Source organism: Garra rufa, chromosome 18 (genome assembly GCF_049309525.1).
Source record: "Garra rufa chromosome 18, GarRuf1.0, whole genome shotgun sequence".
Classification (NCBI taxonomy): domain Eukaryota; kingdom Metazoa; phylum Chordata; class Actinopteri; order Cypriniformes; family Cyprinidae; genus Garra; species Garra rufa.
In genome coordinates this window covers 1,389,822-1,414,586 of record NC_133378.1, presented here as the reverse complement: position 1 = coordinate 1,414,586, position 24,765 = coordinate 1,389,822, and the positions used below count along the sequence as shown (strand labels likewise).

At 37.2% G+C, this 24,765-nt stretch overlaps 1 protein-coding gene across 1 annotated transcript in view; it reads right to left on the bottom strand.

The window, feature by feature from the left end:
• Nucleotides 1-279: 279 nt before the first annotated feature.
• ntsr1 (neurotensin receptor 1 (high affinity)) overlaps nt 280-24,765 on the bottom strand; it is a 36,239-nt gene continuing 11,753 nt past the window's right edge. The window contains exons 2-4 of the mRNA XM_073823762.1: nt 20,419-20,620; nt 8,796-8,880; nt 280-2,716 (exon numbers count right to left, since the gene is read on the bottom strand). Coding sequence (XP_073679863.1) covers nt 2,467-2,716; nt 8,796-8,880; nt 20,419-20,620 — 537 coding nt within the window. The 3' untranslated portion in view covers nt 280-2,466. The remainder of the gene's footprint in view (nt 2,717-8,795; nt 8,881-20,418; nt 20,621-24,765) is intronic.

The following is a 24,765-nucleotide window of genomic DNA, read 5'->3' as shown; positions in this document are numbered from 1 at the left end:
CAAAACCAGTCTTAAGTCGCTGGGGTATATTTGTAGCAATAGCCAAAAATACATAGTGTGGGTCAAAATTATTGATTTTTTTTTTATGCCAAAAATCATTAGGAAATTAAGTAAAGATCATGTTCCATGAAGATTTTTTGTAAAATTCCTACTATAAATATATCAAAATGTAATTTTTGATTAGTAATATGCATTGTTAAGGACTTAATTTTGAGAACTTTAAAGGTGATTTTCTCAGTATTTGGATTTTTTTGCACCCTCAGATTCCAGATTTTCAAATAGATGTATCTCGGCCAAACATTGTCCTATCCTAACAAACCATACATCAATAGAAAGCTTATTTATTGAGCTTTCATATGATGTATATACATCTCAGTTTTGTAAAATTTAACTTTATGACTGGTTTTGTGGTCCAGGGTCACATTTGATGAGAACTGTCCACTTAGTGGTGCTAAAAGATACCTACCAGATAGTATTAACTTTTGTTCATACCTACCAGATGTGAACAAAAGCGAATGTGACGTAAAAACGCAATCATTCCGTTTTAGCTTGTTTTTCGATCTCTCATTTTTCAGCTCTTTCATCGCAAAATGAAATTTGTATTTCTACTTAAGTCCAAATCCGTGCCGGCTAAGCTACCGAGCAAGCTTGTTAAATCCTGAAAGCAAAAAACATAGAGCTATAATCATAACTGTATACGAAAACGTTTCAGTGCTTGCTGTTTTACCGCCTCTAGTGTTCATTTCTGTTGGAAACTGCAGTGATGTGTACTTATTAGTATGTATTTTCAGTCTTGTGAAAAAGTCACCACAGGTACGTTTTCGTCATGAGATCAGGTTGTTGTAAGCGTAACTCTGCTTTGTTTACAGCAGTAATCAAGAAAATGCTATATTGCCGCTGTTCTATAAGCGCCATCTGCTGTCAAAGAATGAGTTTGCATTCTTATTTAGCTCATCGGATGTTTTTGTTTCATTCAGATGTTTTATGTAGCAAAGTTTCATAAAGCTAAAGTCAGATAATTCTGTTTGCATTGTGAGTTGAGTGAATTTTTACATCCCTATTGCAAAGCAATGTTAACGTAATGGATATAAACCCATAAATTTAAATTGTCACTATTTTCATTTGTAAGTTAATCATTTGTTATTTACACTAGTCACTCTCCATTTAAAGCAACCACACAGAAAACAGTTTCCGGTTTGAGTTGAGTAAATGTTCATTTTAAACATGCCTTTTATGACTTTCATTCATGTAGGTTGATTACTGATAAATATAGGATCTTTTACCTTTTGTGTGTATTAACAAACATGATTATGATTGATCTTCATTCAACCAATCCCTTTTTATGTTACATAAAATAACACACAGACACACATCACGCTATACAGTGTGTATGAGTAATTTTAAATTATTTGCAGATTCAGTTTGCTTCTTAGCTCTCAAAGAAATTACAGCATTCAGCCTCACTTCATTCTCTATTACTGCACTACATGTTGCAGATAAAAAGCTTTTAATAACCCTGAAGTATCTAAAACTGAAATAATCTGACCCTGTAATCATAATTTTTTATAAAAAGGAAAGTTGTTGCTGTTTTACTGCCACTAGTGTTAATTTCAGCCGGAAACTGCTGAGAATTTTTAGGAGTTGTAAAAGTAAATTTTTGGAGTTGTGTAAAAATGTAAATAGAGGCACGTATTTCCAGTGAGCCTGTTGCACATTCTATCATTGCAATCTGAAGACTCCCCCCTCTCTCTCTGCAAATTGCAGTACAAGGCAGTGTTTAAATGAAGCTACTTTAGAATGAGAGAATCATTTATGCTCGTCATCCTGCATTCTTCTCCAGTTTGCACACAAGAGCGCTGACTTTTTTTGCACATTGCACTGTTGCTAAGGCGACAGAATGGCCACAATGTCTCGGTGTGTTGCGAGCAAAAGTCACTTCGTTGACAATGTGGCAGCCTCAGCTTTGAAAGCCCCTGTTGTGCACCAGTGAATGAAATAAAATTCAGAATGGTGTATGTCCTTGTGTTCACAGTTATTCCAGTGTTGGTAAATTACATAAACTGGATATAAAGACTGTGTACACAACAGCAACTGTCTGCAGTCGGTTCCCTTAATTATATTTTTGTCTCTTTTCACTCTTTTAGCTGCACAACATAGATGTATATATTTTATACTTGAAATGAGAAACAATAAACATCTGGATATATTCGATTTTTTTTTTTGTATTTGCATTGTTTCGGCACATTTCTTTCCACATGTATTTTGTGCTACATTTCCTCCCACAAACATTTTTTAAGTGTCTCTGGTGCCAGTTCTGCACTGTTTAAAAGCTCCATATGGCGATTCAGTAGAATGGGCATAATGAATTCTTGTAATAATAACTCAATATGAAAACATTCTTCGCTTCAGCGGTTTCTCCTTGGCTGAGTGAAATAGAGGAATGTAATGGCTGAATCTTGACAGCATTCAGTAAACGGTTTCTTTGATGACATTGGTGGAGAAGGTCTGGTTGCTGCAGATGCTGATGGAGTGTCTGGTGAGAACGCGCTTCTGTTTTTTATGGCGGCATGGCAGGATTAGGTAGCGAAGCGTGGAAAAAAAAATTTGCCGGTAATTGGCCGAGACCAGGTTGTAGAGGATGGGGTTGATGGCCGAGCTGACATAGAAGAGCACATTGGTGACCATGTAGAAGTAATGGTAGAAATCGAAGAGGTCACTGTGGAAGAGAAAAAAATGCAGTTTGTTTGTGCAGCATTATCATGCATATAATTTTTTTAATTATTTTTTTTAATCTGAACCATAATCAGAATTTCTGAGTAAAATGTGTATATATGGTTTATCCGAAAATTAAAATTTCTGTTACAGATTCAGTTTGCAATTTTATAATGTATTTACTCTTTTTGAAGTCTGAAAGCTTTTGTTCCCAGTCATAGTAACTACATTGAAAAGAAATGTCATTAAGAAGGCGAGTTTTATCATGTCTTTCATCTATGTAGTTTAATTGCTGATAAAAATAGTAATTTTTACATCACCTTCTGTGGGGCTTCTTTCAACCTATTGTTTCTTTCCCTTTACATACATTAACACACAGACACACATCATGCTATATGGTGTGCATGAGCAATTTCAGCTTTCAAAGAAATCAGTGTTCAGCTTTACTTCTCTCTCCATTACTGCTCTACATGTTGCAGATAAAAAGCTGTTATTAAACTGGAAACACTTTTTGCTAATGGCTGTAAATGACTCACGGTTAGTTCATATCTGTTCATATCTTTCCCCTAAAACATGGTCTTTTTCTCTCTTGGTCTCAATTTCCCTACAATATTCAGAAATACCTATCTATTATATCATATAATATTTTTTTTAAAGAAATGAATACTTTTTTTTTCAGCAATGATGCATAGCATTGATCAAATGTTACAGTAAACACATTTTCAATGTGCGAAAAGACTTCTATTTCAAATATACTGCATGCTGTTCGTTTGATCTTTCATCAGACAATCCTGAAAAAAATGATCATGCTTTCCATAAAATATAAGCACACTGTTAAAAGTGCAACAAACAGTTGCAATTAAAATTATTCAACCTCATTGACCTGCAAGACATTTTGCTGCAGAGAACACAATTTTGTAGAAGCAATTCAACAAAGGCTACAGTACACTATTAGAGAAAGTTTATTAATACATTTGAGTAATTCTGAGAACATAAGTTGATGAATAATGAAAGAAAAAATCAAATTGGCTCTAAATGTTCATGTTCAAAATTATTCAACCCCCAAAGTAAAATTTGCTGCAGAATCTTTTATTCTTTAAAACCACAAATAAATGCTGCTCGGAAGTGCTTAGAAGCTTCTGTCACCTCTACTGCATTCTTGGCCCTCACCTAAAAAAGCTTTCAGATCGCTAATAATCTTTGCTTTTCAATTTTCCACTGCTTTATTCAAATTCAACCAAATATTTTCAATGAGAATTAAATTTGGAGACTGAACAGCCCACTCAAGAACATTCTATGACTGATCCCTAAAGCAATCATAAGTAGATATGGATGTTTACTTTGGAATGGCTGTCCTGCAGGAAAGTCCATTGATCATTAGCTTGAGTAATTGCCAAAATGGCCTGATACTTCAAAGAATCCATGAAGTCCTTCAAACAGTCATGATTTTCACTTCCTACAACAGTAAAACACCACTGTAACAGCACTGGTCCACCTCAGTGTTTGATGATGGAGATGGTGTTCTTCTGCTCATAAGTTTAGCTTTTTTTGCACCAGACATACTGCTGATGATCCATGGGTCTAAAAAGTTCCAGTTTGGTCACATCACTTCATAAAACACTCTTCCAGAACTCCACAGGTCTATCTAAATGAATTTTAGCATATTTATATCAGTGTTTTATGTTCTTCTTGGTCAAGAGTGGTATTCGGCAAGATGCCTCAACATGAAAGCCATGCTTGTCTTGTGTTCATCTTATACTCTGCATTGAAATGTTTTTCCACCTTTCATTGGGTCATCTTGCAAGTCTTTGGCTGTACATTGCAGTTTTTTTTTCTCAGTTGTTCTGATCAAACATTTTATGATATTGTGCTTTTTCTTCAACCCCTTAAAGGTTTTCTGGTAAAACGCATTTTAAACTAAGGAACTTTTAACGTCTTGGAAATCTTCATATAGCCTTAAACTTTCTAGGCCCGGTTTTACAGACAGGGCTTAGACTAAGCCAGGCTTTAGGCCATAGTTCAATTGGGACATTTAAGGATTTTTTATAAACTTGCTTAGAAAAAATAATTACTGTTGTGCACCTTGAGACAAAACAAAGGCACTGATATATTTTAAGATCAGTCAGTGCAAGTTTCTTTTAGTTGAAACAGCTCAAACTTACATTTTAGTCTAGGACTAGGCTTAAGCCTTGTCTATGAAACCGGGGGCTAAGTAATACAATTATTTCTTCTCTATATCTTCTCTCTAGCTTGAGATCTCTGTTGACTTTTTCATATTAGCAACTCAAACTTCAGCACATGCATGGGCTAACTATGTAACAGCTCAAGCTATATCTGTTTTCTTATAGTTTCTGAAGGCTTAATTGTGTTTTAAGACAATTTTGTTCCCCACCAGTGTTATTAGAAAATATTACATTATATATTGACATTATTACTCTTAATATGCCAGTAATCTATTATAGATGCAATTTTAAAAACTCCTGGATCTTCAAAAAAGCTTAAATTTGTAAAGTACTGCATTTTCTGGGAGGTTGAATAATTTCGATTGCAACTGTAGATAATAATAATAAATGTACCTTGAGCAGCATTTACAATGAAAGACAGGCGAATGATGCTGAAAATATAGTTTTCATCATATATATGTTAAAAAATATTTCACAATATTACCCTTTTACTGTTTTTCATCAAATAAATGCATCCTTTGTTAGCATAAGTGATTTTCTTTCAAAAGCATTACACTCAAAATGTTTCAGTTTAATTAATTCAGTTGATCTTTTTTTACCCCATTTTAACATGGATTTCTATGGAGACCGGATCACAAGAGCACCTTAACGAAGTCAGAATCCATCATGGCAGTGCTCATGGGTTAGTCAGGAAAAATGTGGATATACATAAAATGTTTATGTATATGCTATGCCCCATGTAAATTGAAATCTGCTTGTTTGTGATGACTTTGATGCACTGTATGTAATTATTTTGAATGTTTTGTTCTGCTGAGGGAGAGAGCCATTTTTTCCAAGAGCGACTGAGAGTGAAAAAGATTTTGCATAGTGATTTCAGTGTTTGTGGGTAATATTAATGTGAAATGCTTCAAATGAAGGTTATGTTTGACCTGCCTCAGTGCAATCTCATGAACAATCTTATATCCCTTGGGTTCATGTCTCGTCATAGCACACAAAAAAGGAAATTGGGTTTTGACTACACTGGGCAGATGTCATATTCGTAATCCATTATCCCTGTGATATTTGATCAGGATTATGATATGTAGCATATCCACAGAAAACAGAATCACTATGAATCTCTCTGAGGTCAGCAAGGGTATTAACATTCAATGTCACAGTCCTTATATAAAAACTTATATGACAAATAAATATACGTTTTTGGTAACACTTTTTTTTTTACTTTTCCCTTAATAAATTCCTAATTTGCTGCTTATTAATAGTTAGTAAGGTAGTTGTTAGGTTTAGGTATTGGGTAGGATTAGGAATGTAGAATAAGGCATTAATATGTGCTTAATTAGTACTAATAAATGGCTAATATTCTAGTAATATGCATGCTAATAAGTCGTAGTTAATAGTGAATAAGTGTTACCTATTCTAAAGTGTTACCATTTTTTTTTCCTTAATAGCGCTTATTGTAGCAGCGTGGGACCTTGTAAAACAAAACTGTCAACTTTCGCTTGGGGCTGATAAAAATCTGTATGCCAGCCAATCAGATTAGAGCTTGAGGTTTTCAAAAAGCTATTTTGCTGGCAATCTTTGTGTGCAACATACATCAGGCATTTTGTAACCAGCCTGTGGCCATGCCATCTAAGCCAGTAACAGTGCCTGACCTTAATTACCTTAATTCATTTGCTAATAAAAAGCACTACCTATATTTCTGAAACACAGCAGAGGAAAGAAAAAAACACTGCCATCAGCTTAGGAGACAAATGGACTAAATCATCAGCAAAAAGACTTGGACTCTGATGACTTATGAGACTGATGTCTGCCCTTTAGCTCTTCATATATGCATTTTACACGCATTTTTAATTCAAATGTAGTGATTTTATTATCATTTCAGTCTTCACAGATGCTTCTTCAAAGTATTTAAAATCTAAAGACTGTTCTTTCAGCATGAAACCCTTTCAAGTATAAATAATGAGTATAATTCATATGCAGTGTATCTTTAAAGATAATAATTAGTTGGTCATCTTGGTGAGGCTTTTGTCCCTAAGGCGACACTGATGATGAGCCCTGCATGAGAAAAAGCTAAACAGCACTTAGACTGGGAAGAATCATAAATCTGACAGAAAGATCACTCCCTTTTGTGTGATTTTAAGGAATGGTGAATGAATTCAGTGGCTGTATAAGAGGTTGAGGATACGACAACCAGAGTGATTCTACAGCAGTTTAGTTTGTCAAATAAAAAGACCTTAAAGTAATAAAAATAATTTGTATTTTGACAGACATCTTTTTCATTAATTTGACAACTGCTTTCAATAATTTGTCATCATATACCTCCTTTTTCTAAACCTTAATGCTGCCTCTCGTAACATCTTCGATTCCTCTCATATTTTCACTCATCTTCTGTGTTTTTTTCTACTTTACTAAAACATCAAACGTACTACAACATCAAGCACTGCCTTGGCTCACTGGCACATATTAAAGGACTTCTGCTTAAAAAAGTAAACTTTGCAATCAATACTGCAGCTGAAAGTATTAAATTCAGTTATTAATTATTCATCCTCATGTCGTTCCAAGACCTTTATTTATCTTCAGGACACATATTAAGAGAAGAAATTATTCAATCAAGTCACTATTTTTGTTTTGGGTTTTTTTTGCACACAAAAAGTATTCTTGTAGCTTTATAACATTACAGTTGGACTAAAGAATCTAAATTTAAAGAATCATCTATTTCTTACCTTTTTACAATCTAAAGAACCTTCTTTCGCCACAAAGAACCTTTTGTGAACAGAAATGTTCTTCAGATGTTAAAGGTTCTTTATGGAACCAGTAAGACAAAAAGGTTCTTCATTTTTAAGAGGGTACCTTGAATGTGGTAGTTGCGTTGCTGTCTATTTAGGGTCAGACAGCTCTTGTATTTCATCCGAAAAACTTTTGTTGCTGTTCTGAAGATGAATGAAGGTCTTATAGGTTTGGAACGACATGAGGGTAAGTAATTAATGATAGGAACTTTCATTCTTGATTGAACAATCCCTTTAGATCTTTGGTTTAATAAGTAAATTGTGTGGTTTGCAAAGCAGAGGGGTCCTATTACTTTTTGAAACAAAAGCTTTTTTCACCTTGTGAATAAAAAATCTTCAGACCCTCTAGAATTACAATCTAAAACCGTCTAAAATGAAAAAGAAAGGGGCCAGACCTGTCTAATCTAAACTTTTAAATTGAATTTCTAAATCTAAGATGTAATTATTATCGAAAATTATGCATTTTTCAGCAAGAGTTCACATGCCATGTTTTTCCAGACATTGGACTTCCAATGAGATGATATGTGCACTGAATCATAAAAAAACGTCCCATCATTTATCAGCATATGCTTGAGGAAGCTCATCTCTGCAGAAATCTGTCTCCAGTCAGTCACCGATAAAAATCACATGGACAAGCTGACAAGCTGTTCAGATTAGTTTGCGCCATGTATATACTATGGTGTGCTGCTCTGTATGAATTATAAGCTTAAGCATTGGAGCATATGGCACAGATTTATCGATCCAGCCCTGAATCATTGAAGAAAACTCTCAGAAATCACTACCACCACCAGATGCGCTGTGATTTATGTGCACTGCTGTTGGTAGGCGCTGCCCAGAACAAAGCATTGATTTGTTGAGCTATAGTGTGGGGTGAGCTAGCTACAGGCTATAACTTCTCACTTTTATTTTTGACTTTGTGTATAATTTATAAGAAGCTCTTGGACTTCAGCAACTTCGTCTCCAAAAAAACCAGAGGTATTTGATATTGGTTGGGAATTCCAGTTACACTTGTACGTCTATAAGCTCACAATTTGTCCAGTAAGAGAATGCAAATCGAAGATTTGGGAGAATTTTGTTACAGTTTTTACAGTGTTGTGATTTTTCAGTTGAAACTTACGGTGTCCATTCAGTGACATAGCAGTACATTAGTCTTCGGGCATGGTATGGCAGCCAGCACACCACAAAAGCAATGACCACAGCACCTGTGGAGAATAAAAATAAAAATAATAGTTAAAACATAGTCATAATAAGCAGGATTTTCACCTTTGTACAATAATATATGTAAATGAACAGTTTTACAAAAGCCCTGCTGGTGGTTTCAGCATGTAATAGTCGCATTTGGTTGAAACAGATGACTCATAATTTGTTTCCCGACAGAAATGGATTCGTATCTGCCAATTCTCCATAAGCCATTTATTTTCTCTGATCTGTCTCATTCTTTACCGATTTCAATTTATCCACCCCTCCAGGCCTGATCCGAGTCAAGCAGGGATTGATTTACTAATCTCTGTCTGAGGCTCTTGACTAAAGGCACAAGGCTATTGATCTCTTATATAGTGTGAGGCAGTGACAGCAACACATTTGCTTCCTAATTTTGTTTCCTCTCATTTTATGTCCATATCAGTTTTTTAGTTAGCTTCAACATTATAAGCCTTATTCATGAAACACAAGCTAAATGAATTTCTGTGTAAACTGTATGTACAACCATTCTTATGCAAATTGTCACATTGTCAAACAGATGAATATGATCATTTGAACACAGATGGTTTTGCATAGCAATTTAATCATGTGCGGCTGGAACGGATCTGCGGCAGCCATTGAAATGAATGTGAATGTTAGGTCCAGGTATTATTGCCCTCCTGGGTCATGATGTTAAAATCCAATTTATTATTTCATTATAAAAATAAAATAAAATAAATAAGTGTTAGTGTGTACTAGAACACTGTCTTGTTTCTAGTAAACATTAATTCATATTAAATATTTAATTTGTTCAAATACAGTGTCTTCCGAAAGTTCATTTTTTCATGTTTTATGTTGCTGCATGATGTTAAACTGCTTTAAATGACTTTTTTTCACATCAATCTACATTTCATACACCATAATGGCAAAGCAAAGTCTTTTAGAGTACAGTATGATCTGACAAGCTTTGCACATCAGCATTTGGCAATCATCTGCCATTCATTTCCTCACCTCTTCACCTCTCAAGCTCTTCTGCCCAGTCTTAGGTTTTGAATGCTCTGGACTGGTTTTTCATTAAGGCTATCTCAATATATTGCTGTGTTGAGCTTTCCTTCTACTTTGACGAGGCCCTCAGTCCCTGCTGCCAAAAAACAGCCCCACAGCATGAGGCTGCTACCAGCATACTTTACTTTTGGGATGGTACTCTGCAGGTGATAAGCAGTGCTTGGTTTTCTTCATACATGATGCTTGAAATTGAGGTTCATCAGACCAGATCTTGTTTCTCACAGTCTGGGCTTGGTTTTTGCTTTGGTATGCTGTTAGACCTTTTTATTGAGATATTTGTCCTTCCAAATCATAGCCATTCAATTGATTCAAAGTTTAGTAACATCTACAAGCAATATGAATGCTCCCGAGCTAAATTTCAACTGTCACAAATAAGTGTATGAATACCTATGCAATGGAATCTTTTTATTTATTTATTTTTTTATAAATTTGCAAAGATGTTAAAACTTGTTTTTTTTGCATTTAAAATGCATTTTGGATGTTCAAACTCGGGGGCAAAACAGAAGTTTATTATATAGAGAGATATCCTGAAATGTTTCATCAAAAAAAAAAAAAAGACATGACTATCTTGGATGACAAGGGGGTAAGTACATTGTCTGTAAATTTTTGTTCTGAAAGTAAACTACTCCTTTAAAGCAGTTTAACATAAGGCAACAACATAAAATGTGAAAAAAAGAAGGGTTATGAATACTTTCGAAAGGCACTGTATGAGAGAGCACTGTTTAGTACAAACTGACTGTTATGTGACTACCATTATTTGATGTGCTGCAAAATAGCAAATAATTTGTTGTTACACTATTTACCAGAGCTATGGAGAATATAAACTTTGCAGATGATTTTACTTACATTTCATTACGCACCAACTCAGCTCAAGCAAATCTATTCATGACAGCCAAACATTCCCTGTTTGTTTATCTCTTAGTGCCAAAACAGAGAACTAAACCCATAGGCATTTAATTTCTTTCTAGATCAAACTAGTCACCCATTTGTCACACAGATGGTGATTTAAATGGCTGTGTGTGTGTAACATTGTGTGCGCTTGACTCTGAAAGAGAGAGAGATTTATGGAGGGATTCCTCTTCCCTTTGAAATGTCGTCAGAAATGCTGACTCGCATCACATCTCGACTTTTGTGAAAAATATGAAGAACAGTCCTTCTGTTTTGTTCTGCTTTTCTTGAATGATTAAATCTTGCCCAGGGTTCTCCTGGTTACCCACACTGAATTTGTATTTCTTTATTTGAGACGAGAAGCAATTAAAAGATAAAGCCCAAGAGAAGAAAGCTGGAGACAGATAAATATTGGCTTCAGTTTGTTTCTTTTGAAAATGGCAATCTGTCTCAGTTATCAGGGGCTTCCACCACCGGCAATCACATTAGAGTGGGAAGCTTTGTCCTTTCTTTTGATCATTTATTAAGACGCATAAGCAGTCAAATAATTACGAGAGCCAAACATTGCTTATCAGAAGTCTTAGCCCCTAGTACTCACATTATCAAAGAAAAAAGTTCATATTCTTACGTAACATTTTCACAAATGTTGCTCTGCTCATTTCAGCACACTGCAGCAAAATGACTGACCGCTTTAGGCAATTTGGCTGCAGTTCTTTCACTGCGGTTCATTTGAATCCTTCACCACCACTCCAAATGATCTTGTTTTCTTTGATGAATTTCATTTTCTCTTCATTCCACCTGTCTATCTCCTTATCTTATCGCTAATGGAGCAGTAAACGAGTAAGTCACTCTGTATCTGAATGTTAATGTGTCAGGACGATGTTGGCCCACAGCCATGGATGAAATTCTAGAAATTCAATCACGAATACACATTTGTCTGATTAACTTTGAAATGAAAGACTGAATAAATGCATTTGGGTACATGGATGTGTGTCTGTGTTTCAGAAGGCAGTCAGACTTTATTTATTCTCATAGCCTGGCTGATCCCACTCCTCCCAACAGCATTGGATTTATAAAGAAACATAAATACAGATCAGTGACAGATCGCACAGAAGAGGATTATGCCCTTTACACAGCAACAAAAACACTGCCTCAGACAGCACTGTCGACACAAATAAATAATGTGTACAGCATACAAACACACGCTGCCTACACAATAACGCAGTATTTGCAAAGCCAAAAAATAAACTTGTCCATCTCATGTTTTTGTACCAGACTTTGTTGATTTCATTTGAAATCAGTAGATTGCATAAATGCATTTACAAATGACAAAAATCTTGCCTGGTGCTGTTCTTTGATAAGACCTAATTAGTTCTATTATTTTAGGTTGCAAATATGGTAATTAGGCAGCGCTATTGAGTATTTTGTCCATTTAATTTCGCATCCAGCCCTTTTTCATTCTTTTGGGGGCTGGGTTAGTCTCATTCAGCAGATTAAGACTCATTAACTAAATGCAACTTGAATTATTCATGGAGCTTGTGTAAGGCAAATTTGTGAGAGAAACAACTAAATGGTGTATAATATCTTGTGGGAGGCAATTATTAGCATCTGAAAGGGACCAGAGATGTTGCTTCCTCTTCTCAGTCAGAGTGACGCTTCCTGTCACAGTTGTTGCACCGGGTCAAGAATCACATTGCAAGCCAATGGGAATAGATCTTCCTCTCTCTCTCTATTTCACTCTCTCTACAAATGTGAATCCGTAAGTCATGATTTCTCTCTGCTTGCTGTTTGATTTTGTCTCTTTTAGATGCTGCCATACAGCCAGGTACATTTTTAAGGATGTTTTTTTCCTTAAATGTACAGACACTAAAATATATTCCCTCAATGGTGAAAGTTTCTTAGAAAGTAGAAAATTCTGTCGTAACAACATTAAACGTAATTTGACTTCAAGAAGAATGAGCTGGGGACTTCTTTGTAGTAAAGAAAAAAAGTAACACTGACAGGTAGTAAATTAGGCAGATAATTATAAAAGTAAACACAATGAAACAAAGTGGTTGCAGACTAATTATAAATATCCATACTGATGAAAAATGTCCAGATCATTACAAAAGATGGAAAAGGTAAAATATAAGTTGCAATTTCTAGAAATAATTGCTTAAATACTTGTACTGCATATCAGCAAATATGTTTGTAATCTGCAAAATCTACAAATTCCTGTAACTTTATTCTGTTGATATTATATTTAATTTTTTAGTTTAAATATGTCTTAAAATGTTTTTATTTTGTAGAATTTTAATGTGCTTTTGTCAATTCTAATAATCTTTTTTTATATACGGGTATAGCTTTAATGTGTTTTTATTGAAATTTCTTCAGTACTTCAGTTTAAACTTATTGTTATATTTAATATTTTTTGTATTTTTTATTTTCCATTTTATTTTATATATAAAAAACACATTTTTGTCGACATTTGACAGCCAGGTTATCATTATATATATATATATATATATATATATATATATATATATATATATATATATATATATATATATATATATATACAGTCGTGGCCAAAAGTTTTGAGAATTACATAAATATTGGAAATTGGAAAAGTTGCTGCTTAAGTTTTTATAATAGCAATTTGCATATACTCCAGAATGTTATGAAGAGTGATCAGATGAATTGCATAGTCCTTCTTTGCCATGAAAATTAACTTAATCCCAAAAAAACTTTCCACTGCATTTCATTGCTGTCATTAAAGGACCTGCTGAGATCATTTCAGTAATCGTCTTGTTAACTCAGGTGAGAATGTTGACGAGCACAAGGCTGGAGATCATTATGTCAGGCTGATTGGGTTAGAATGGCAGACTTGACATGTTAAAAGGAGGGTGATGCTTGAAATCATTGTTCTTCCATTGTTAACCATGGTGACCTGCAAAGAAACGTGTGCAGCCATCATTGCGTTGCATAAAAAATGGCTTCACAGGCAAGGATATTGTGGCTACTAAGATCGCACCTAAATCAACAATTTATAGGATCATCAAGAACTTCAAGGAAAGAGGTTCAATTCTTGTTAAGAAGGCTTCAGGGTGTCCAAGAAAGTCCAGCAAGCGCCAGGATGGTCTCCTAAAGAGGATTCAGCTGCGGGATCGGAGTGCCACCAGTGCAGAGCTTGCTCAGGAATGGCAGCAGGCAGGTGTGAGCGCATCTGAACACACAGTGAGGACAAGACTTTTGGAAGATGGCCTGGTGTCAAGACGGTCAGCAAAGAAGCCACTTCTCTCCAAAAAAGACATCAGGGACAGATTGATCTTCTGCAAGAAGTATGGCGAATGGACTGCTGAGGACTGGGGCAAAGTCATATTCTCCGATGAAGCTTCTTTCCGATTGTTTGGGGCATCTGGAAAAAGGCTTGTCCGGAGAAGAAAAGGTGAGCGCTACCATCAGTCCTGTGTCATGCCAACAGTAAAGCATCCTGAGACCATTCATGTGTGGGGTTGCTTCTCATCCAAGGGAGTGGGCTCACTCACAATTTTGCCCAAAAACACAGCCATGAATAAAGAATGGTACCAAAACACCCTCCAACAGCAACTTCTTCCAACAATCCAACAACAGTTTGGTGAAGAACAATGCATTTTCCAGCACGATGGAGCACCGTGCCATAAGGCAAAAGTGATAACTAAGTGGCTCGGGGACCAAAACGTTGAAATTTTGGGTCCATGGCCTGGAAACTCCCCAGATCTTAATCCCATTGAGAACTTGTGGTCAATCCTCAAGAGGCGGTGGACATACAAAAACCCACTAATTCTGACAAACTCCAAGAAGTGATTATGAAAGAATGGGTTGCTATCAGTCAGGATTTGGCCCAGAAGTTGATTGAGAGCATGCCCAGTCCAATTGCAGAGGTCCTGAAAAAGAAGGGCCAACACTGCAAATACTGACTCTTTGCATAAATGTCATGTAATTGTCGATAAAAGCCTTTGAAACGTATGAAGTGCTTGTAATTATATTTCAGTACATCACAGAAACAACTGAAACAAAGATCTAAAAGCAGTTTAGGAGCAAACTTTGTGAAAACTAATATTTGTGTCAATTTTTTTTTGTTAAGTATCAAAGTCAAGTAAAATTTAATTTAATTTATTTAAAAAAACATTTATTTTTAAGTTCCAAGTCAACATTTTTTTATTTTTTTATTTTTATAGTGTTAAGTGCCAAGTCAAAATGTCTGTATTTATTTTATTTATTTTAATTTATAAAAAAAAAAAACATTTTTTTTAAGTGGCACGTCAACATTTCCGATTTATTTTATTTTAATTTAATAATAAAAAAAGCGTATTTATTTTTGTTAAGTGCCAAGTCAACATTTCTGTTTTATTTTTTTTTAGGTTTTTTTTTTTATTTTATATATAAAAAAAGTTAAGTGCCAAGTCAACATTTCTGATTTTATTTTATTTTCAAAACAAACAAAAAAAACTTTAGTTTAGAGACCAACTCTCACAGTTAACTAACTGTTAACTATGATTTTGCCCCAATAAAACTCCTAATTTGCTGCTTATTAATAGTTAGCAGAGTAGTTTTTAAGTTTAGTTATATTAGTTTAGTTATAATATTCAGTTCTCACTATTAACTAGCTGCTTTAATTAATTAGCATTGATATTGCTGTCATATTGGCTTTTTATTAGTGCTTAATAAAAAATTATAAAGCAGCTAGTTAATCTTTTTTTAAGCAGCTAGTTAATAGTGAGAATTGGCCCTTAAAATAAAGTGTTACCAGCATTTTTAATGGTTTTAGTTAACAACACAGATGAGCACACACTTCTCATTGTATAAGATTTGTATATACAAAAAAAGGTTTGCTCTGGTTGTGTGTCGCTACAAATCCCACTATCCTACAAACTAATATCTTTCTCTCTCTTTCATTATAGAACTTTAAATACAGAACACCACCAGAACTTTACTGCTGATTTACTGCTACAAACTTCTGTAGATGTCTCACTAAGTGCCTGCTTTGGATCCAGTTCAAGAATGAAAGTGAGTAATTCTGATTCCGAACTCTAACAGCACTCCATATAAATTCAAATTCAGCCGATGTAGAAGCGAGTGGAGCCGACATTAGATAAATTGAGGAGAATGGATAAAAGCACTGCCAACACTTTCTGACCCCGTACGAACCTGCCGGGCACAAGAAAGTGTCCTCTGCAGATCTGCCTTAATTAGAGTCTCTCAGTCAGCAATTTGCAGGCTCTTACATCAACCATGGATCACCTCACCCACTCACGCTGTCACGCTAACAGATGAAGTGTTTTAAATTGCTTGATTCTTAGCAAACTCTGCTGGATCTCTCAGACACTGCATGATCAGAAACAATGAGAATAGAAGGTGAACAACCTATAATGGGATGTTGAAATAATTGATTGACTTTAGGTTAAGTGTGAGTGAACATGCAGTTTAGTTGGGCAAACAAACGCTTACATGCATTAATACTATTAACCTCAGACAGCATTTGAAAACTGATACAATCCCACCTGTGCAGAAATGAGAAGCATTTCTTTTGACATCATTACAAAATGCACTTTTACCTGCATTTTGTGCCATGTAATTCCCTCTGTCTAAATTATTCAGGTTACACTTGGCACCCTTAAAGCGATTCTGACACAAATTCACATTAAACACTTTCTTATGATGCAGGAAATTAAATGAACAGTGGGTTTTAAAAATAATTGTCTCCCCCACAGTGCCGAAAGCTGGTGTGAGAGCAGTAAAAAGTCTTTACACCGGTATACTGACCTTTTAATGGACGCTGCAGTCAACTAGCAAAACAAACTACCTCTGGAGTCCTCCCTGGAGTACATATCTCAACTGCATCTCTAATGGAAAAGTACATGTTCTTCCTGTTTATTATGAAGTCCAAAGTGAATTAAATGGCTTGTTAAATGAAGTTAAACCAAACAGCTATGGCAGTACATATTTTTAGCTCCCGTCTATCAAGCCTCTCCCTTGTTAGACCAGTACAAAACATTTTATAAATCCGAACAATGGAATGGAATCTTAGAAAGTGCTGTGTGGAGTAAACATCATTTTCATCACACGCATGCAATATTCAGTTTTCATTTGTGTGTAAAATGAAAGAATAAGAACTGGGTAAATAAAATAGAGCTGTTTGTCGAAGCAAGCAAGGCAGCATAGAGATCCTGTGCAGTAATATAAGGTTTATAAAAGGTGTCTTTTGTGTTAAACATACATGTGACTCAGCCTGGTCCTGTATTTTATAAATGAAATGCTTTTAAGTGTTTCAATGTGAAGAGTTTATGGCCATATTCATCCATAGAGAGAATGCATTTAGTTAAATGAGAGAACTAGGCCTTTGTTAAAGTTCTGTTCATTGATCAATACGCTCAAAGGGACACTGCACAACATTTATCATGATAATAAGGTCACACACACACACACACACACACACACACACACACACACACACACACACACACACACACACACACACACACACACACACACACACACACACACACACACATTCTCCCACAGAATGAAATAGGAGGGCAAGTGTTTGTTAAGGTTTTCGATAGCATCTCTATAATAGGGGTAAATTGAAGCTGTAGCTCATATAGACATCAAGATCGTTTGTCCTGCAGGCGTGGATGTTTTGTGGTAGTTTATGGATGTTTCCAAGTAATTTTAAAGGGAGAATTCCAACTCAAAATCCTAAACAATAAGGCTACGTTTACACTAGTGCATTCTAGTTTTAAAACGCATAACGTTTGCTGTGGTTATGCCTGTCATTTACATTACTCCGACGTTTTTCGAGCCTTGAAAACTGAGACTTTCAAACATGCTACAGACCCTGTTTTAGGTTGAAAACTCCAGACCAAAACTGAGACTTTTGAAAAGGATGGCGTGGCTGGCCATAATCACTCTGCATATACTTGACAAGTGTGTAAACAATAACATCATGCTCATTTGTTGCGTCTCGTTTAGGAGGCTCATTTAAGAAAAGTAACCGTTAAAGGGGTCCTATTATGCTCTTTTTTAAAGTCTTTATTTTGTTTTGGGGGTGTACTAGAACATGCTTGCATGCTTGGTGCAATGCGAAAAATGCATTTTTTTTTTTACATTATTACAATACCTTTCTCCCCAGCCTGGCACAAATGGCTCGATTAGTTCCGGCTTTGATGAAGGCCCGCCTTCCCAGTGCGTTGTGATTGGTTAGCTCTCCCAGTGCACTGTGATTGGCAAACAGCTTAGACGGCGTTTCAGCACTGCCATGCCCCTTGCACAAAGCAGCAAGTTTCGTCTGCTACCTTATAGTTAAGGATATATTAAGGAATAGTTGACGCTACAGTAGTGTTGGGTCCTATCGTTAGCCTGCCAGATCGCCGATACATGATATTATCGTGCTAATTGATTTAATTATTTACATACTTAGTTTCATTGCCCAAAACCAGCTCCAGCATAAGGCTAAAAGCAGCCAAATGTTTTTAATATGACTTAATTTGTATTTAACATGACAATAACTAAAGGTGCCATAGAATGCATTGATACAATATTTTAAATTGTTCTCTGATATCTACATAGAAGGTATATGACATAGAAAAGGTCAAAAATTCTCCAGAAAAGGTTTTACAGGTCCATTTACAACCCTAGGATTTGTCCCTAGAATGAAATGATCTTTTATTACCTTATTTGGAAGGTTCATGAATAATAATGATGAGCTCTGCTCTGATTGGTTGTTTCACAGAGTGGCTCATTTCAGTAGCTCACACATGGAGGAAAATATATATTTAATCACGGAGCCTGAGCCGCTATTAATATGCAGGTCACTGAAACTGCCGATTGAATGCACAATCATTTTACTTTCACTTTTGAGATTTGCGAGTGCATGTGCTCTGTGTAACGTTATACTACAGTGGCAGTACTTACCACATATTTTACAACTTTAAATGCTTGTTAGTGGTGCTCAGGATCTGTAAATCATTCGCCATCATCCGCGCAGTCATCTCTTCTTACTCTGTTTATGTGGTAAGTGAAATCTACTGCAATGTAACCGCTAGCAATAAGCTAACCATGTCCCTTCAGTGGCTCGCCTTATTTTATTAGAATGCATTATTTGCTTTCCGTGCCTTTCTGAGTACAGACACCAACCCATTCCTGCATTTAACATCCAGTGCACAACCTGGAACATAACATTTATTCCCGTGGCACCCCCAACCATTAGGATTTCCTTAGGTGGGATTTATTTGAATGATATTCTAATGAGCTTTGTGACATCATAACATCCAGAAAACAGTGCTGTGTAGTCCAAATAAGCCGTTCGTTGTAGTTCTTGAAAAGTGATTTAAAAAAAATAATAATAATAATCTTCTTTTGGAGTGGACTTTGAGATTTGTAACTTTGTAGATCTTTTTATGCCCAAACATACACACCACACACTGACTAAAATTCAAAAAGTAAAAAAATGCATAATAGGACCCCTTTTAAATTGCAAAGTAAAAAAATAAATTGCAGTATTTTACACCCCAAGGAATAACAGTCAATTTTGTTAAGGTTACTTCTCTTAAATTACATCCTTAATGAAGCCTGAATAGTCATGTGACATGCGTTTTTGGTTGTGTTCAGATCGTTTCTGAAACGCCAGTGTAGATGAGGATCATTTTCATTTTAAAACGTTGTGTTAAACTAGTGTAAACCGGGCCTAATACACAGACTGACTGGAATGTGGAAAAACAAAGATAATGCACAGCTACACTATATTGCCAAAAGTATTGGGACACCCCCTTCTAATGAACAGAATTTCCATGAGTACAAATCTTAATGTTTAAGCAAACAATGATATTTTAGGGAATTGTGTGCTTATAATTTTATAGCAACAGTTTAGACTGGACCCTTTTATATTCTAACATGACAATGTGCATAAGGCAAGGTTCAAATTCAAATGATTGATTCAGTCAGTGTGGAAGAACTTGACTGGTCTGCATAAAACCAAGTCCTAATCCCAGCTGAACCTTAAATGCTGACCTTGAGCTAAAACACACATCATCAAACACCAATGACTTGTACATAAGGGTACAGTAATTTTAGATACTTCCAAAACTGTTGCAACAGAGATGGAAATACAATTTTTAAATACATTAATTACGTTTCCATATTTGTTGCCACAGTTTTGGAAGTGATCTTTTCTGTTCTAAAGAAGGGGGTGTCCCAATACTTTTGTCCATGTAGTGAATGTACAAGGTGTTTGGTGATGATGTTCAAAAGAACAGCATTTATCTGAAATAGAAATCTTTGGTAACATAATGTCTTTACTGTAACTTTTGACCGATTTATTGCATCCTTACTGAATAAAAATATACATTTATTATATATATAAAAAAAGATAATCTTACTGACCCAAATGTTTGAATCGTAGCATAAGATAATTTATTGATTACTTAAAACAGAAGGTACTATCACTGTTGGAAATTCACCATCACAAAAGTGTTTGATCTTGTTTAATATATCAAATTTTTCTCTTGTTTACTACTGATTGTATGCATATGTTTTATATTAATTTATACCATTATACCGTATACTTGAGAAAATATAATGGTACTTACGCAGCACCATGACTCCGTGGCGCATTGATTGGGCACGGTTGGGTTCAACGGCAACACTGAGCATAGTAGTGTTGCCTCCAATGATACAGAAGCGATTGTCCTGAGCGGACTCCCGAAACATACGCAGCAGCTGACTGGCTATGACTCCATTTAATGCCGAGATCACTGCCATAGGAACCACAAAGGACAGGAAGGCATTTACCTTGAGGAGAAGGAAACAAGGAAAAAGAGAGAATTATTTAGGCAAATGACTTTTATTTATTATTATTTTTTTATTTTTTGGACTGTCATATTTTTATGAAAAGCAGTTTTAGGTTTATTTTGAGACCTGTGCAGACCCTAAAGAACTGCACAATGATATCTCCATTTGGCATGAAATGCCAGGGTGTGTATGATAAAAGACCAGAAGTCAGTTGGACTGAATTTTAATTAAATTAAAGAATGTGTGTGAAAACATTTTAAATGCATGCATTTTATTTATTGCATAATTACATACTTTTCCTGGAAGTCACACATGAGTATGTCGAATAATAATGTTTTTTCTTACTTTTTGAGCCATTATCATTTTTATCATTCTTCCACCTGGATAAGAAGGTCCTTATGACACCTCTTGATAAACTCAACTACCCCAAAATGCATCCACACACACAGACACAGTAATTATTACTGCAAGATGTGTGGGTTTTCTCGAACTGCTCACATTCCTAAATCCATCATTCCATTATGCACTGGCTGATCTTTTGTTCCTTTCCATTTTTTTCACTGTTGCCAAAGCAAATTAATCTCATGCATTCTGACATCTGCACTGCATGACAAAACAGAGATTTTGCCAAGACTACTGAAATACTCCTTAGCGATAATTTAGAAGAACATGGGATTGGTTTAGGCAGTCATGTTAAATTGGTGTTCAGCAGATGATTTGAGTTTAAGAGCCCAGCACTGTTCCTTCCAGACTGAGAAACATAAAAAGGATCTGCAGGAAAAAAAAACTCAGGCATTTTTTTTTCAAAACATCAAAAACCTATTGAAGGGAAAGAGGATGGGAATATTTAAAGTCTCTAATGAGAAAGGTCAGCGATGTTAGAGCTGAACATGTTCTTTTATACTTGTTACTGCAAGGTTGGGCCAGGGCTACTAATTAAAACCAAACAGGACTAAAAAGCGATTTTAAAAATTGCCTTAGGATTTCACCAGTAAGAGGACTTGGGTGCTAACTTGATTTCTGTGCATAGCTTTTTTTGTGCATAGCTGACAAACCATGAGTAAGTACAAATTTGGCTCTAATCGCTTAAAGTTTCCTACAAAGTGGACTTTGTGTCATATTTGGTGATTATTACATTGTAAAGGCCGCAAAGTTTTTCATTAAATGCTTAATTACTTGTTTCAGATGCACATTTAAATGATTTAGACACTTTTAATGATGTTGTTTTCTTCAAACGATTTAGCAAAAAGCTAAATATTTATATGCTTCATCCTTATCCATCATTTTAAAACACATTTTACGTAAGCATTTTTAATTTATGTTCTAACACTTTGTGTTTGCTTATGTACTAATGGCTTTAAGAACTTTAATGGGATAATTACGTATTACATAACTGCAGGCTGTCTCACTAATTATGTTTGTTAGATCAGTCCTCATGCTGAACAAAAAAAATGAGAATGCAGAGAAGAATCCTGTCACAATCTGGCTGGGTTGAGGAGTGGAGATGGAGGAGATCCGGAGTAGATGAACTAAACAGTTTATTAAAAGAAACACTGAAATACAAACAAATAAACAAACCAGGAGCTTCAAATGAGAACATGTAACGTTACAAACGGAAGTAACATAATCATTGACCGACAAACGGGGAGTGCAACACAGACTCTTAAATACACTGAAAAACAAGGCATTGTCACAAACAAGCTAACAAGATGACGAGGGGGAAATACAAATATGGGCAAGACTGAACTAAAACCACAAAACCAAAAGGGGGAGCAAAGGGAAAAACCAAAAGTACTGGAAACAGAGGGGGAAAAACACTAGGAAAACCAGAACAGGACAAAACACAGACATAATCCTGACATTACCAGGTGGTAATGTGGGCGCCCTGGAGACCGCTAGGTAGGGATACAGGGGACACAGGATACAGGGGTGGTCTCCAGGGCGGATCAGGGAGCTCAGGTGGCCATGGCGGGTCAGGAAGCTCAGGGGGCCAAGGCCGGATAAACAGTCCAGGAGGCCATGGCGGATCTGGGGGCTCAGGAAGCCACGGCCGGGTCAATAGTTCAGGAGGCCATGGCCGTGTAAACAGTCCAGGTGGCCATGGCGGATCTGGGGGCTCAGGAGACCATGGCCGAGTAAACAGTCCAGGAGGCCATGGCTGATCATGGGAGTAGCCCCCCCAAAAAATTCTTGGGGAAACTTAAGGTATAGTCCACCCAGGAGAGAGCTCCGGCTCTGGAGGGCGCGCAGGAGAGAGCTCCGGCTCTGGAGGGCGCGCAGGAGAGAGCTCCGGCTCTTGAGGAGCGGGCTCTGGACGGCGCTCTTGAGGAGCGGGCTCTGGACGGCGCTCTTGAGGAGCGGGCTCTGGAGGACTGGATGACCCCAGTGGAGACTCTGGAGGGCTGGGCGTCTCCAGCGGAGACTCTGGAAGAGCAGGCTCTGGCCGCGCGGTCACTGGAGGGCTGGGCGGAACCAGCGAAGACTCTGGGAGACTGGGCGGAACCAGCGGAGATTCTGACTTGACGGTAGCCATCTTGAGTGCACATTCAGGCTTGGCGGCCATCTTGGCCGGGGACTCAGGCTTGGCGGCCATCTTGGCCTGGGACTCAGGAACAACGGCCATCTTGGCCAGGGATTCAGGCTTGGCAGCCATCTTGGCCAGGGACTCTGGAACAACAGCCATCTTGGCCAGGGATTCAGACTTGGCGGCCATCTTGGCCGGGAACTCAGGAACGGCGGCCATCTTGGCCAGGGACTCAGGAACAACGGCCATCTTGGCCAGGGATTCAGGCTTGACGGCCTTCTTGGCCGGGAACTCGGAAATGTCGGCCACCTTGGCCGGGAACTCAGGCACGGCGACCATCTTGGCCAGGGATTCAGGCTTGGTGGCCATCTTGGCCGAGGATTCAGGAACGGAGGCCGTCTTGCGTGCAGACTCTGGCGTGGTAGCCATCTTGAGAGCAGATAATAACATGGCGGCCAATTTGCTTGCAGACTCTGGCGTTGCAGCCATCTTGCTTGCGTGGCGGCCATTTTGTGAGCTGACGCGGCGGCCATCTTGTGAGCTGACGCTGGCGTTGCAGCCATCTTGCTGGCTGGCATGGCGGCCATTTTGTGAGCTGACGCGGCAGCCATCTTGGCTGACGGGCTTGAGCGCGGAGAGGAAGCCTGGGATGAGGACCATCGTGGGGCTTAGGAGGACTTGGGGACACGTGGGGGACAAGGGAGTGAGGTCGCTAGAGTGATATGCGGAGGGTTTTGGCTTTTGGTGAGATGGGGTGACTGCATGTTTCCAGATGGGAGGAGGATTACCATCCTCCACCATGACTTGGAATGGGGAATCACATAAATCAAGAACAAAATTTACTAAATCTGCTACAGGACGGTAGCAATCACTAGGAGTAATCAAATTAAACAAACTATCATCTTTGAGTCCCATCTGGAAACATGCGTTAACCATCTTGTCACTCCATCCCACCAGATGGTAAACGCTCAAAAACTCCTCCACATATTCCTCCAGCGAACGCTCACCTTGATGCAAGTTCCAAAGGAGGTCCTCAGCCTGGTTCATCTTGTATTGGGTCGGTCAATCTGTCACAATCAGGCTGGGTTGAGGAGTGGAGATGGAGGAGGAGATCCGGAGTAGATGAACTAAACAGTTTATTAAAAGTTAAACAAACAAACGCTTCAAATGAGAACATGTAACGTTACAAACGGAAGTAACATAATCATTGACCGACAAATGGGGAGTGCAACACAGACTCTTAAATACACTGAAAAACAAGGCGTGGTCACAAACAAGCTAACAAGATGACGAGGGGGAAATACAAATATGGGCAAGACTGAACTAAAACCACAAAACCAAAAGGGGGAGCAAAGGGAAAAACCAAAAGTACTGGAAACAGAGGGGGAAAAACCAGAACAGGGGTCCGTTCTTCGTACCTAGCTTACTACATCCAAGATCAAATGACACATCCAAGATCAAATCATCGCACTAACTATGAGCTCGCTATTCCGGTTCTCCGAACGCACCTGTTGTTGATGATTAGTATAGCTGGATGAAGTAATCTGAGATCACTGGGTGGTTTAAAAGGGGCTACGTATCGATAGTAGAAACATTGATCGGCAACTCTTTGATTGGTCGG